At 38.3% G+C, this 16836-nt stretch overlaps 1 protein-coding gene across 3 annotated transcripts in view; it reads left to right on the top strand.

The window, feature by feature from the left end:
* LOC100356313 (formin-2) overlaps positions 1–16836 on the top strand; it is a 358708-nt gene that overhangs the window by 190908 nt on the left and 150964 nt on the right. For all 3 annotated transcript variants that reach the window (XM_089311640.1, XM_070055559.2, XM_008268219.5), the window contains exon 8: positions 319–380. In XM_089311640.1, the coding sequence (XP_089167766.1) occupies positions 319–380 (62 nt within the window). The remainder of the gene's footprint in view (positions 1–318; positions 381–16836) is intronic.

Raw genomic sequence — 16836 nt, 5'->3', positions numbered from 1 at the left:
CGGAAGTTGTTTACTTCTCTCCCAGCGCCATATTGTGGGAGAGCAGATGCATAGAATAAGTCTTAATTCCAGTAACTCAGTCCAGTCCGGGCTGCTCCCCACAGTGGAGCAAGTGAAAACTTTAACACTTGACACCTGCCCCATTGAAATTCCCAGGGCATGATCTTTTTAGTGGGACTAGTGAAAGCATTGGAGCTGGAGCCCCTACAATGTCTGACTATTGAGTCACAAACATTATCTCCTGAGATGGTCAAGTATCTTTTTAGAGCTGCCTTGTGGCAACTTACATGATATCTTTGTCTTTTTTTCTTTTCACAGCTGTTGTTAACTTGGACAACTCTGTGGTTGACCTGGAGACTCTTCAAGCTCTCTATGAGAATGTGAGTAATAGAAGGAATTTTATGTGTGAGTATATCATACATACACAATCCACGTCCAAATGCACATGTAGGTTTGTTGTTTTTCTGTCCTTGGAGGAAATTTGATCTGGATAAAGAGAATTTATGTCAGGAGGAGTTTGTTATGATATTTCTGGTTTTTTTTTAATATTTATTTATTTATTGGAAATGGAGAGTTACAGAGAGAGAGAGAGATCTTCCAACTACTAGTTCACTCCCCAAATGGCTGCAATTGCCTGAGGTGAGCTGATCCAAAGCCAGGAACCAGGAACTTCCTCCAGGTCTCCCACATGGGTTCAGAAGCCCCAAGACTTGGGCCACCTTCTACTGCTTTTACAGGCGCATTAGCAGGGAACCTTATCAGAAGTGGAACGGCCAGGACTTGAACCAATGCCCATATGGGATGCCAGTGCTGCAGGTGGCGGTTTTACCCTCCATACTATAGCACCAGCCCCTGATGCCATACTTTCTAGGAACATGTAGGATAAATGAGTGGTCTCATGGTTTTAAATATTGTGATTCAAAACATGTTGCATGTGAGGTCATTGTGTTGCCTCCTTGAAATAATAGTCAACACTTATTCGAGTTTAAGAGGTTAGCATGGTTCTGTGCATCTCACACATGCATTTGTTTAAAATTTTATAATATTTAATTGATAAAGATTGAAAATTATCAAGATATCTAGCATGCAGATTTGATATACATTGTGTAATTACCATAATCAAGTTAATACATCCATTACTACCCATACTGTAGGTAGGAACTTGTTTATCTTCCAAATGAAAGCTGTGCCTTATAACTAATTTCCCTATTTTGCCTGAGCAAGCACTTCTATACTAACAGCTTCTATGAGTTTCAATTTTTTAGATTCCTTATTTATCTTTCTGCGTTTGGTTTATTTTACTTATAATATCCTCCAGGTTTGTCCATTAGTTGCAAATGGCAGAATTTCCTTCTTTTTAGTGGCTGGATAATATTCCATTACATATATCAACCATGATTTATTTGCCATTTATTCATCAGTGGACATTTAGGTTGTTTCTGTATCTTGGCTATTGTGAATAATACTGCAGTGAAAAGTGTGTGTGTGTGTGTGTGTGTGTGTGTGCGCACATGCAGATACCTCTTAAACATAATGATTTCATTTTCATTGCATATATATCCTGAAGTGGAATTGTTGAATCATGTAGTTGTTCCATTTCTCATTTTTCCATAATGGCTGCACTAATTTACATTTCCAAAGACAATGTTCAGGGTTTCCTTTTCTTACAAACAACTTCTTTTTAAAAAAAAAAAAGAAAAGATTTATTTATCTATTTGAAAGGTAGGGTTACAGAGAGAGAGGGAGAGATAAAGACTTTCCATCTGCTGATTCACTCCCCAAATGGCTGCAGTGTCTGGATCTGGGCTGATCTGAAGCCAGGAGTCAGGAGCTTCTTCTGGGTCTCCCATGTGGGTGCAAGGGCCTAAGGACTTGGACCATGCTCTGTTGCTTTCCCAAATGCATTAGGAGGGAGCTGGATCAGAAGTGGAGCAGCCAGAACTCAAACCAGTGCCCAAATGGAAGGCCAGCACTACTGGCAGAGGCCTCAGCAGTTAAGCTAAAGGGCTGGTCCCTGAAAACCACTTCTTATCTCTTGTCTTTTTACAGATGACCACCCTAGTAGATGTGAGGCCATGTCTCAGTGTAGATTAGATTTTTGTTTCTTTGATGAACTAAGGGCAGATACTATTATCATCCCTTTTTTACACGTGAGGAAGCAGACACAGAGAGCTTAGATTGTTTCCTCAAGGCCTAATGTTTCCTCAAAGCTAATGTTGCAGTGTAGCTGGGATTTCCTTCATTGTGGCTTAACTTGTCTACATTGTCAGTTAACTTCACTAAGCGCAAGAGCATTTGGCTTGTTTTCATTGCAGCTTTTTTCTTTCTTTCTTTCTTTTTTTTAAGATTTATTTATTTATTTGGAAGGCAGAGTTACAGAGAGGCAAAGGCATTGAGAGAGAGACAGAGACAGAGAGGTCTTCCAACCACTGGTTCACTCCCCAGATGGCCACAAGAGCCAGAGCAGAAGCCAGGAGCCAAGAGCTTCTTCCAGGTCTCCCATACGGGTGCACGGGTCCGAGGACTTGGACCGTCTTCCACTGCTTTCCCAGGCCACAGCAGAGAGCTGAATTGGAGGTGGAGGAGCTGGGACTCGAACTGGCACCCATATGGGATGCCGGCAGCTCAGGCAGGGGCTTTACCTGCCATGCCACAATGCCAATTCTTAGCTTTTTTCTTAAGAAGGGGCAAGAGGAGTATCAAGGGAGAATATCCAGTGCCTTTACAAAGTGCTGTTGTTGCAGTAGTATGTAGAATGGTTTTCATTGGGATATGGCATTAAATATCATTGATTCATGTAGTAAGGGACACAAGGGCCTCCTCTTCTCTAGACCCTCATCAACACATAATATCTTTACCATTTTTGATAATGGAAATTCTGATAAGCAGGATACAATTTAATTTGTATTTTCTGATGATTAGTGGTATTGTGCAGTTTTTCGTATGTGTATTGTTTGTATATGTTCTTTTGGGAAATGCCCATTTTATAATCTGAATTTTGTATTTTCTTTCTGTGGAGTTGTTTGAATTCTCTATATATTTTGAATATTAATCTCTTTTTAGATATTTGGTTTGCAAATACCTCCTCCCAATCTGTGTTGTTTCCTTCTTTTATATGGAAGCTTTTCACTTTGATATATGCTGATTTGTCTATTTTTGCTTCTGTTGTATGTGCTTTTGGACTCATATCTAAAAATCCATTGCCCAAACCAATGTTGTGTAGCTTTCCCCCATGTTTTTCAGTAGTTTTAAAATTCACCTCTCATGTTTAAGTGTTTTGTTCAGTTTGAGTTGATTTTTCTATGTGTCATAAGGTAAAGAGTTCAATTTCATTCTTTCACATATGGATGCCCAGTGTTACCAATCCTATTTATTGAAGAGACTGCTTTTCCTATTATGTATCCCTGACAGCCTGTTGAAAATAAATTGACATACATTCATAGGTTTATTTCTGGGCTACCTTTTCAGTTTCATCTATTGCTGAAGCTATTTTTATGCCAGTACCATGCTGTTTTAATTAGTTGCTTTGTAGTATAGATTAAAACCAGATAGAATTTGTTCCGACTTTGTTCTTTTTTTCATAGTTACCTTTGTGCTTCCATATGAATTTTAGGATTTTTTTTTCTGTTTCTCTAAAACATGTCATTGGAATTTTCGTAGGGATTGCATTGAATTTGTAGGTTGCTTTGTGTTATATAAAATTTTAAATAATATTGGTTCTTATAATATATGAACACAGGATACCTTTCCATTTATTTATGCCTTCTTTGATTCTTTTCACTAACATTTCATAGTTTTCAGTGTGTAGATCTTTTACCTCCACGATTAAAAACATTTCTAAGTATTTTGTAGAATTTTTTGTAGTTATTTTCATTGAGCTTGCTTTCTTGATTTCCCTTTTGAAAATTCATTGTTGGTATACAGAAACATTACTGATTTTTGTGAGTAGATTACATATCCTTTCTGATTTGGATGCCTTTTATTTCTTTCTCTTCCCTAATTGCTTTGTCAATGATTTCTAACACTATTTTGAATAGAAATGGTGAGAGAGGGCAAACTTGTCTTATAATAGATCTTTAGAGCAAAGGGTTTCAGTTTATTATTCAATATAATGTTAGCTGTGGGCTTATCATATATGACCTTTATTGTGTTAAGATACATTCCTTAAATACCTAATTTGCTGATAGTTTTTTTTATTACCATGAAAGCATGTTGACTTTTGTCACATGCTTTTTGATACTACTGTATTCTGAGCCATCATTTAAAAATTACTTACTTTATCTTTTGAAACAATCTCAAATATGTAATAAACTTGCAGTTGTAACACAAAGAACCCCTATAAAACTGTAGTAAGCTATCAATGTTAATCTTTGTCACCCAAAATGTTTTAGTGTGCATTTCCTACAAAATAGCATGTACTTGACCATGATGCAACAGTCAACAAGAGGAATTTGTCAGTGATACATTACCACCATCAAATCCTCAGATTCTAGTCAAGCTTTGTCAATTGTTCCAATAATAGCCTTCATAAATAGGACCTTGGAGTGGGCATTTGGCCTAGCAGTTAAAATCTTAGAATGCCTGCATCCTCTATCAGAGTGCCTGGGTTCAAATCTTAGCTCTGCTCCCAATTCCAGCATATTCTTAATATGGGACCTGGGTCCTGGGGATAAGTAATTGGATCCCTGCCATGTGGGAGACTTAGATTGAGTTACTAGCTTCCGGGGTTTGGTCTGGCTGAGCCCTGGCAATATTGAGTGTTTGGGGGAATGAACCAGTGGAAGGAAACTCTTGTTGTGCCCAGATAAGTAGATCCGCAAGAAGCTATCAGCAACCCGATCACACCAAACTGCAAAAGCAGGGTTTATTCGGGAGTACAAGCTGCAACAGGGACCCCCATCCAACCAACCAGCACAACAGAGGAAGGAGTGAGGCCTCGGTCTTTGGGAGAGTTTTTAAAGGAAAAAAGGGCTACGTCAGCAGGAAAAAAAGAGTTACATCAGCAGGGGCTCTGGGCACAGGGAGTTACAGCGGGGGCTTACAGCACAGGAGCTTTGGGCGCAGGGAGTTACTTTGTTTAGCAATCTCTCCTGTGCTGTCCTTGGTTTACCGAGCTAGCTGTTCCTGGTAAGCTTCGATATCTCCGGAATGCCTGAATGCCTGCTTTTACAAGGACTCGGGTCTACTATGGGAAACGGAGGCTGCTTTTTTTTTTTTATTGTTTTAAAATGGGTCATTTTGGCTCTTCACTCTCTCTGTAGGCCTCCCTGTCTCTGTGATTAAAAAAAAAAAAACACAATAACAGTAAAATGAATAGAATGTTGTTGAATTTGTATCATGTTTTCTTTATACCTTTCAGTGGCACTTGAATTTTTTTCTTTGTGTTATCCGTATAATTGTGTATGTCTTCCAACTTAACTATATATTCTTTATTAAATTCCTATGTATTGTTCTTCATTTTGGTATGATTTTTATAATTGATAAAGATGAAAATCGCTAATATTTTACTTTTTTAGAAGATGAGTTGGTAAAATTAAAATAATTTCAGAAATATTTCTGGAAAAACTCAGGTATGATCATTTTGCATGAATAATGCTAGCCATTGCTACCATAGAAAATGCTCTCATCAGTTTTTGTATGATTTTTAAAATAATAGTTTAAATTCAAATAGTGATATTCTGTTTTAGGGCAAACTATTTGTATTTATTTCCCTTTAGTTGTAATTTTGGAGACTGTTGCCCAAGAGCCCCCTCAAGTCACTAAAGAACCCTTTCCCACATAACCTTAAACCTTTTGTGTGGTCAGTAGACTGACAAGAAGATTGGGTTTCCTCTTCTCGGTTGCTGCTAGATAATACATGTTTCAATGAACACAAGATGAAACTAAGACTGTAGAACTAGTTGTAGTTTTAAGTTTCAGTATGAAAAGAACAATAAAATTTTCAATGTTTTCCCATTTCTCACAGCTTTCAGGTTTGCATGTAACTGATACATATAAGACAGTGTGGTGGATTATAGCACGTCGGTGGTATACCTTCCAGAGAACTTTCTTGCTCTGACAGATGGTCCCAAAACTTTATGACCACATGACAGTTAGATTAAGATAAGCCACAGTTTCATTTCCAGATGATGTAAGCTTGCTTTTACATACTCTATCCTTCCTTACCATCCCCCAAATCACATAAGATCATGTCAGAAGTTGTAGTCCCAACTCCGTGAAATCAATATGCTTCAATATGATTACTGTTGCCAAAGGTCCTGGGATTCTCCTTTCCGTCATATCAAGTAATGGAAATCTAGTCATTCAATCAAATGATAACAGATGTATTTATCTCCTCTATTCTATTTAATACCCATGAAATAATTGTTGGTGAATGAATGAGCCCTTTGAAATGGGATCTCTGCCTAATAGAACATGCAGGTGACCTGTGACTCCAACGGCTTTCCCATGCATTCTGTCAGACTTCTAACTGACAAAACTGTTGGAAGATTAAGCCATCTGATCCGTGTTCACCATGTTTCCTCATTTCTCACTATCCCATTCTCTTTAATTAATAAAAACTGAATATCTTTGTACCCTCTCCTTATGTTCTAATTCTCATTTTTTTTTTAGTTTTTTTTTTTCCTGGCCATCCCTTTTTTTAAAGATTTATTTATTTATTTATTACAGAGGCAGAGGCAGAGTGAGAGAGAGAAATGTCTTCCCTCTGCTGGTTCATTCCCCAAATGGCTGCAATAGCTGGAGCTGGGCTGAATTGAAGCAAGGAGCCTGGAGCTTCTTCCAGGTCTCCCATGTGTATGCAGGAGCCCAAAGACTTGGGCCATCCTCTACTGCTTTCCCAGGCCATAGCAGGTGGGGGGGTCCAAAGTGGAACAGCCTGGATTTGAACCATATGGGATGCTGGAACTGAAGGCGGCAGCTCTACCTTGGCCATCCTTTTTAAAGCATGCTGAAATAGCCTTCAAACTGAAAAGGAAAAAGTAATAAAGAGAAATGAATAACTTACCTCCCTTTATTCATTCTTTGTTTTTCTTTCTTTCTTTCTTTTTTTTTTTTTACTGAAAACTATTTACAGATTGCTAACTAAATGTTAAAGTGTTGTGTTAAGATTAGTGCTACTGATAGTGGACTTTGTCCTTTGATGTCTTATAGTTTAGAAAATAAAAAAATAGTAAATGATGTCAGAGAACATAGAAAAGTGTAGTTACAGATGTGCTATGAAAAAGTATAATCAACAGGGATAGCATCTGTGAGGAAGTGACATTTGAGGTAAAAGTAGGAGTTAGCCCAGAAGAAAATAAAAGAAAGAACATTTGAAGTAGAGTGAATGCTTTGTACCAATATGTGAAGGTAGGAAAGAGGAGCTTGCAAATTCGAGGAGAATGTTAATGTATGCGAAAGGACATCTGGAGAAAATGAGCAGGAAGATAGGATATAGAAACAGGGAGTGGTTAGATTGAAATAGAATCTTTGAATATATTAAAATGACTAGGGAATTGTCTATTTTCCCTATAATTTTATTCATATATTCTGACGCTATGTTAATATACATATTTGGAATTATTTTCCTGTTTGATGCTGTTTTTATCATTGTGAAAGTCTTTAATCTGCTAATACTCTTTATCTTGAAGTTTATTTTAGCTCTTCTTTAAGTAACCATTCTACCCTTCTGATACTTACTGTTTATAAGATTTTCCTTACTCCCTCTCTGTGCCTGGAACTTACTTGTTTTCTTAGATTTGAACTTCTTTTCTTTACTTTCTTTTTTTTTTTTTAAGATTTATTTATTTATTTGAAAGGCAGAGCTACAGAGAGGCAGAGGCAGAGACAATGAAGGGTCTTCCATCCACTGGTTCACTCCCCAGATGGCCGCAACAGCCAGAGCTGAGCCCATCCGAAGGCAGGAGCCAGTTTCTTCAGGGTCTCCCACAAGGGTACAGGGGCCCAAGGACTTGGGCCATCTCCTACTGCTTTCCCAGGCCATAGCAGAGAACTGGATCGGAAGTGGAGCAGTAAAGACTAGAACCAGCACCCGTATGTGATGCTGGCACTGCATACCAAGGCTTTAACCTGCTGTGCCCCTGAACTTCATTTCTTGTTGGCAGTATATATTTGGATCTACCTTTGTCGTTCACTGTGATAATCTTTTCCTTCTTGGAGCATTTAGTTTGCCAACTTTGAATGTGGTTACTAATAAGGTTAGCTTTAGGTTTATCATTTTTTTTTGTACCTTAACCTTTAGTTCCTGTGACTCCACTTTTCTTCATTTTCAATTCTTCACATGGCTTTTCTTTCTTTCTTTTTAAAATTACATTAGTTTCTATTAGCTTTTTAGCTATGCCTCCCTGTAGTTACATATTTTTAGTTATTTCTCTAGGAATTATGATACACTTTTCTAGCCTTGCACATTCCGATATTGAGTTAGTAGTATAAAATGTAGAAACATTGATGCCATATAGGACTTTGTATTGCCTTTTCTGTGCATGTAATGCTTTAGTTGTTATATGAATAACATTTACATACACTTAAAATTCTGGAAGACATTAATGTAATTTTTGTTTTAAATGATCAAATGTATTTAAGGAACTTTAATATAGTTTTTAGTAGTTATACCCATTTTTCCCATTTCTGAGATTCTCTCTTTGAAGTTTTTTAAGATCTACTTTCTTTCCAGTATTGTTTCTTTTAAGTCTGTGGAAATATCTTTAATATATTTTGTCCTAAGTCTTTTTGATTGTGAATTTTTAATTTTCTTTTATCTTATAATATCTTCATCTTCATTTCTGAAGAATGTTTTCATTGGATATAGTCTGAGCTGGCAATTTTTACTTTCTGCATGGTAAAGATACGCCACTCACTCTGGCCTCCATTGTCATTGATGCTGGATTTGCCACTGTTGTTGCTCTGGATATAAAATGTGTTAGCCTCCCACTTCATTGCTTTTATTACTTTCTTTTTAAATCTAGATTTAGTAAGTTTCATTAGGATATGTCTAAACATGGTTTCCTATGCATTTATTTCAGCTGCATTTAATGAACTTCCTGATTCTGCATGGTTATATTTTTCAGTACTTTTGGGTATTTTTCAGTCTGTAGTTCAGCTTTAAATTATTGTTTCTACCATATTCTCCCAATCTTCTCCTTGTGACCTACTAATGACACACACATTAGACCTGTGATATTTTCTTACAGATCCCTGAGACTGTTTATCTGATTTTTTCTTTCTGTTTATCATATAGTTGCTTTAATAACCATTTCCTTTGTCATTTTTGTTCTTTTATCCAGCATATGCAATGAAAAGCATTATTTCTAACATTTTAATTTTCTATTCTGTAATTTACATTTGGTAATTTTTAATAGCTCTATTTTTGAGAATACTAATCTTTTAAAAAACTGACAATTTTTGGTCTTTTTAAAAACAAATTTAAAAATTTATATTCAAGGCAAAGAAGATACATATACAAATTTAAAAGATATGTTAGAAGCTAGAAAAAAATCTGCAATGCATGGATCCTCAAAAAATCAGACCCGGAATATATAAAGATTCTTAAATTTATCAAGGGACTACTCCAAAGAACAATGGGTCTGGTGCTTCCAACTCTGCCATTTTCCTACAATCCTGTTCTGAGATTCCAAGTGCTCTAAATTATTTTAAAATATATTTTCCTTTACATCATGGAACATAGTTATAAGAACTGCTTTAAAACCCCTGTTTGCTAATTTGAACATCTGGATGTCAGGGTTGCTGTCTGCAGCTTGTGCTTTCTTTTGAGACCTGGTCACAGTTTTTTGTTTTTTGGGGCTGTTGGATAATTTTGCATTATATATCAGATACATACTATACTGTTTATCTTTGTAAGTGTGTTTAATCATTTCTTTTTTTTTTTTTTTTTTTTTTTTTTTTTTTGACAGGCAGAGTGGACAGTGAGAGAGAGAGACAGAGAGAGAAAGGTCTTCCTTTGCCGTTGGTTCACCCTCCAATGGCCGCCGCTGCAGCCGGCGCACCGCGCTGATCCGATGGCAGGAGCCAGGATCCAGGTGCTTTTCCTGGTCTCCCATGGGGTGCAGGGCCCAAGCACCTGGGCCATCCTCCACTGCACTCCCTGGCCATAGCAGAGAGCTGGCCTGGAAGAGGGGCAACCGGGACAGAATCCGGCGCCCCAACCGGGACTAGAACCCGGTGTGCCGGCGCCGCAAGGTGGAGGATTAGCCTATTGAGCCACGGCGCCGGCTTAATCATTTCTTTCTAGCACAAAACTTAGATTTTAATTTAATACTCTCTCTGACGTTGGATATGCAATTCGGATTTTCTTGAAAACAGGAATTTTTTCATTTTTGAAAGCATGTGTTGCCCAGTATTTATTTTCCAAATCAGATTCAGTGAAACATTATTGCTTTTGGAATCTGTTGGAATTACATTGCATAATCAAATAAGATGAGAAAACTATTAACTTAAAGTTAAAAATAAATGCTCAGAGCCATAATACATAGCTAATTAAATGGTAGTTTTTAAGTAGAGTGCATTTTAACTGAATCCTTACTTTTTTTTTTTTTTTTTTTTTTTTTTGATAGGCAGAGTTAGAGAGAGAGAGAGACAGAGAGGAAGGACTTCCTTCCATTGGTTCACCCCCAAAATGGCTGCCACAGCTGGCTTGCTGCACTGATCCGAAACCAGGAGCCAGGTGCTTCTCCTGATCTCCCATGCGGGTGCAGGGCCCAAGCACTTGGGCCATCCTCCACTGCCTTCCCGAGCCACAGCAGAGAGCTAGACTGGAAGAGGAGTAACCAGGACAGAATCCGGCACCCCAACCAGGACTAGAACCTGGGGTATCAGTGTCGGAGGCGGAAGATTAGCCTAGTGAGCTGCAGCGCCGGCCAACTGAATCCTTTCTTCAATTGAATTATTACTCTAATAAGAATGATAATATTACATAGTTTGGAAAATCCTATGTAGTACAGTTGAAATAATTACAGACTTGCAAAAACATGTATCTATTATATAACACCAGGGAATATGTCGATCATATAGTGACAATTTAACATAGTTACTATCTTACTTATTATCAAATAATTGAATAAATTTCCCTTTTATGCGTTCCTTCTATTATTTAAAATTACTATGCATAATTTTATCTTAGAATACAGTATAATTATTCTAAATGGATCTGAAATATCGTAAGAGGTCAGTGTAATCTTTTTTTTTTTAAAGATTTATTTATTTATTTGCAAGTTGGAGTTACACACAGGGAGAAGGAGAGACAGAGGGAGACTTCTTCCATCTGCTGGTTTACTTCCCAGTTGGCCGCAATGACTGGAGCTGCACCGATCTGAAGCCAAGAGCCAAGAGCTTCCTCCAGGTCTTCCCATGTGGATGCAGGGGCCCAAAGACTAGGGCCATCTTCCACTGCTTTCCTAGGCCATAGCAGAGAGCTGGATGGGAAGTAGAACAGCCAGGACTTCAACTAGTGCCACAAGGGATGGGCTACACCACAGTGCCAGCCTCAGTGTAATTGTTTTAAAGTCCTTAAATGTAAGGTTTTCTACAATACACACATTTATAGTTTTAAAAATATTCTGTGCTATAGAAAAAAATCAATTGTAGGAATCAGGAATGATCACAAGATTTTTGAACCAGGCAATAGGAAGTAAGGAGTTGCAATTAGCTAATATGTGGAAGTGGTTGGGTGAAGGATGGGCAAATAAAATTTCAATTTGGGTCATGCTAAGTTTGTCTGTTCATTTATTCAAATAGATATGCAGACATGGGCATCTGGTTGTCTCAAGGTAAAGTGGGGCACAAACTCTGAGTGTTAGATGGTCTGGTCTATCAGTGTGGATTCCATCAGAGGACAGAGCTATCAACAGTAGGTTTTTTTTTCTTTTTTTTTTACCTTTTATTTAATAAATATAAATTTCCAAAGTACAGCTTTTGGATTACAGTGGCTCGCCCCCCCCCCCATAACTTCCCTCCCACCTGCAACCTTCCCATCTCCCGCTCCCTCTCCCATCCCATTCACATCAAGATTCATTTTCAATTATCTTTATTTACAGAAGATCAATTTAGTATATATTAAGTAAAGATTTCAACAGTTTGAACTCACACAGAAACACAAAGTGTAAAGTACTATTTGATTACTGGTTATACCATTGTTTCACATAGTATAACACATTAAGGACAGAAATCCTACATCCGGAGAAAGTGCACAGTGACTCCTGTTGTTGACTTAACAAATTGACACTCTTATTTATGGCGTCAGTAATCACCCGAGGCTCTTGTCATGAGTTGCCAAGGCTATGGAAGCCTTTTGAGTTCACCAACTCTGATTTTACTTAGACAAGGCCATGGTCAAAGTGGAAGTTCTCTCCTCCCTTCAGAGAAAGGTACCTCCTCCTTTGATGGCCTATTCTTTCTGCTGGGATCTCACTCCCAGAGATCTTTCATTTAGGGTTTTTTGTTTGTTTGTTTTGTTTTTGTGTGTGTGTTTTTTTTGTTTTTTTTTTTTTCCCGCAGTGTCTTGGGTTTCCATGCCTGAAATACTCTTATGGGCTTTTTAGCTGGATTCGAAAGTAAGGGCTGATTCTGAGGTCAGAGTGCTGTTTAGGATATCTGCCATTCTATGGGTCTCTGTGTATCCTGCTTCCCATGTTGGATTGTTCTCTCCTTTTTAATTCTATCAGTTAGTATTAGCAGACACTAGTCTTGTTTATGTGATCCCTTTGACTCTTAATCCTATCATTATGATCAATTATGAACTGAAACTGATCCTTTTGACTAGTGAGATGGCCTTGGTACATGCCACCTTGATGGGATTGAATTGGAGTCCCCAGGCATGTAAATAACTCTACCCTTTGGGGCAAGTCTGATTGAGCACGTGCCAAACTGTGCATCTCCTCCCTCTCTTATTCTCACTCTTATATTTAACAGGGATCATTTTTCAGTTAAATTTAAACACCTAAGAATAATTGTGTGTTAATTAAAGAGTTCAACAAATAGTATTAAGTAGAACAAAAAAATACTAAACGGGATAAAGTATTAAGTTGTTCCTTGACAGTCAGTACAAGGGCTTATCAAGTCATTGTTTCTCATAGTGTCCATTTCACTTCTACAGGTTTCCTTTTTGGTGCTCGGTTAGTTGTCCCCAATCAGGGAGAACATACCATATTTGTCCCTTTGGGACTGGCTTATTTCACTCAGCATGATGTGTTCCAGATTCCTCCATTTTGTTGCAAATGACCGGATTTCATTTATTTTTTGCTGCTGTATAATATTCAATAGAGTACATGTCCCATAATTTCTTTATCCAGTCTAACAGTAAGTTTTTATAATGAATTTTTAAGCTATCATGGGAGGGTATAAGCAGGCCAAAGATAAGTCTCATGGTACGTTGGGCAGAGGGAATTTAGCCAAGTGAACAGACACCTGATTGGGGTATCCCCTTTCTAAGGCAGAGGCACAGATTTCTCTAGGGGAAGTATGGATTTAGCTTACTGGTTTGCCCTGGGCCATGGTTGGTCAAAAGTTTCTGGATGAACAGGAAACAGTTCTGGGGACAGGGGAGGGGGCAGATAAGCTACAATAGTGAGCAGGCGTGAGAAGTGAGTCAGGATGCTATGGTAGACTTGAAGCCTAGAGTCTACAGTTGTCCATGTTTGAACTGCCTAGGAAGCTAATCATGTTTTTGTTTGTTTTAAAGGAAATAAATCTGAGGGCACAGGTGAGCTATGGCTGGTGCAGGTACACAGTGCATGTATTAGTTTAGTGGTTACTGTCCTGATTCCAGGGTTATAAGGTTGCCAAAGGGCTCTGCTCTTGGGGTGTGTTAATAAGGCTGGGACAGACCACCCCCAGATTTTCTTGTACACCTACCCCAACCTACCCTGCTGCACCTGCCCAATTGTGCAGCAGGAGCAAAGGCAAACAACAGCACATCAGACTCAGACAGGAAAGTTCCTTTCCTCTTGCAGCCTCCCTCCAACACCTCACACTGGCAAAGCTTAACATCCTATTCTCTAATTAAGGAGGAAAGTCTAGGAGCTCAATGCACTCTTAGAGTGGGTTCTGCAGGGTAAAAGAATGGGGAGAGTAGGAACTGGCAGAGATAGTGTAACATCAGTTGCATGTAATTGGTGACTTCCTATGGCATGGGTCCTACCCATATGAAAGTATTTCCAAAAATCAAAAGTGATGTATACACACAGAGACTTGGAAATCTTTCATAATTTATTGTGTTGGTAAAACTCTAAATAGTGGCAGCACTGCGGCTCAATAGGCTAATCCTCCGCCTGCGGCACGGGCGCACCAGGTTCTAGTCCCGGTCGGGGTGCCGGATTCTGTCCCGGTTGCCCCTCTTCCAGGCCAGCTCTCTGCTGTGGCCAGGGAGTGCAGTGGAGGATTGCCCAGGTGCTTGGGCCCTGCACCCCAAGGGAGACCAGGTTAAGCACCTGGCTCCTGGCTTCGAATCAGCGCGGTGCACCGGCTACAGCGGCCATTGGGGGTGAACCAACGGCAAATGGAAGACCTTTCTCTCTGTCTCTCTCTCTCACTGTCCACTCTGCCTGTCAAAAATAAACTAAATTAAAATAAAAAAACCCTCTAATTAGTAATTTCAGGTCTGAAAAAATGTTTGAAATGTATATGAACTAATTTTACTTTAATCATTTAATGATGACACCTCAAAGGACATATACATTTTATCTAGAAAAGAATAATGCTTAGGTGGTATTTTAAATGAAGAAAATCAGGAATAATATTATTTAGCATTCCACTACTTATCCTTGAGGACAAAAGCGGTTGCTAACCTGAATCCTCTCCCGTGAATACATGCTTTCTTTTTGCCAGATGCTGAAATGTCATTGGGCTGTTTTAAAGTAGTTCTATTTGATCTCTGTGAAACAGATGGAAGTATTTGCTATCCAAACCTTTTTTAGAATGTAACCTTTTTTTCTCCCCTGATTGCATATGTTTGGCAGTGTGCTTTCCCTTCTAGATGTGAATGAATTTTGGGCAGTCTCCAAATCTAAACACACCCTAATTTCAAAAACCACAATCCTGAGGACCCAATTCCTGTTTACTGAGGAATTAAAGCCTAGTGAAACCACGTAGTTACTAAATACAGTACATACTAGTGAGATTTTGAAAACAGAAATCTGTATAGTTTATTTAGAGTTATTGACTACCATTACATTCAGAGAGTGAAGTCTTTTCATAAGCACCATAGGATATTTACAGCTTGATGAATAAATATATATGTATATATATATTGCTTCCAGTTCATAAATTACATTCCTTATATGGTATGGTAAGTGTGTGGGGTGGGTAGGATGGGATAAACTGTGAGGTCAGATATGTGGAAGGAATTGAGGTAGATTCTGTAGTGTGTTAAATCTTTAACATCAAGTCAAAATATGTCCATGTTTTCCTGAATATGGTTGAACTTTTTATGTCATGCTCAAAAAATAAGCAAAATTCCTAGACAGGAAAATGAAAACCAATCCATGGAAGTGAGTCTATTAGAAGTTCAACTGGAGAAAAAATAAAAAAAAAATAGGAAGGAGAAAAAACCCAACCCCCCTATATAATTAAACAGCTCTAATCCAATTAGAAGTAAGGGGGGGCAAGCAGGGGAGAAGGAATTAGCGGTCTAAATTTATACTTCTCAGGATTAGATTTCACAGTCATGCTTTATAGTTTTAGTAATCTTTACTTAGGGTAGTAGCTGGCATACCATAAACTTTAATCTGGAAGAAGAATATAGTGCACCACATGATATACCATCCTCCATCCTCAAAAGTATATACCATATTACATTAATGAAAATGAATTGGATTAACCATCTCTATTCCCATAACTGCTTAGAGGAACTTAATTGATTCATGTTTTAAGCAACATTTAATCATCAGTTTCTTCAAACAAAAATGAAAGGAGTATTGACTTTCTTCACATAGCTGTTCTAAAACTGTACTCTCATATTTCATCGTTTTATTGAGTTGGTTCATGGAATCCCCGCGTGTATGCTCATTCTCAGCTATAAACATTCTTAAGGTGAATTTCAGAATTAAAACTAAAAAGCTTTAGATCTTGAATCACTTACAGATTTACTTTATGGACTTAATAAAAACCAGAAATTTTATTTCTTTCTTGTTCATCTAAGATGTGATATAGCCTGCCAAATCATAAAATTATTGACTGATTTTTTGATAGCCATGCTTATTTTAGATTTCATGAATTCCTGGAATATGAAAGTTAAAATGATTAACACTGCTCTGGTGAAAATATCTGGAAATAGATAACATGGCAGTGTTCATATATTTATTTCCTCTTCTTTTAATATGAGATTTTAGTTTGATCAATTGATTTCCAAAAGGTTGACTTCTTTGTAGAGCAGTGAGCATTTCCATGTTCACTACTGGCTTATTGAGTTTATGGCTATTGTTTGTGGGTAGGTGCTCTGAACCCTTCTGTTTCACATTTGTTTTTCACCTTGTTTTTGCATGGTCCTGCTTCTTCACCATCTTGTAGCTCTCTGCTCTCCAGCTACTTGGCTCCTGTCAATTATCTAAACCTCTCAGATCTAACCACCAGAAAAGCCCTGATAAGGGGGCCTGTGCTGTGGCATAGCAGGTAAAGCCACCGCCTGCAGTGCTGGCATCCCATATTGCCACCGGTTCAAGTCTCCAGATGCTCCACTTCCATTCCAACTGTCTGCTATGGCCTGGAAATACAGTAGAAGATGGCCCAAGTCCTTGAGGCCCTGCACCTGCGTGGGAGAGCCGGACAAAGCTCCTGGCTCTTGGCTTCAGATTGGCTGGGCTCCAGCTGTTGTGGCCATCAGGGGAG

The sequence above is a fragment of the Oryctolagus cuniculus genome, chromosome 13, assembly GCF_051225735.1.
Source record: "Oryctolagus cuniculus isolate XC-2025 breed Fujian yellow rabbit chromosome 13, ASM5122573v1, whole genome shotgun sequence".
Taxonomy (NCBI): Eukaryota; Metazoa; Chordata; class Mammalia; order Lagomorpha; family Leporidae; genus Oryctolagus; species Oryctolagus cuniculus.
This window is presented reverse-complemented; position numbering and strand designations above follow the sequence as displayed.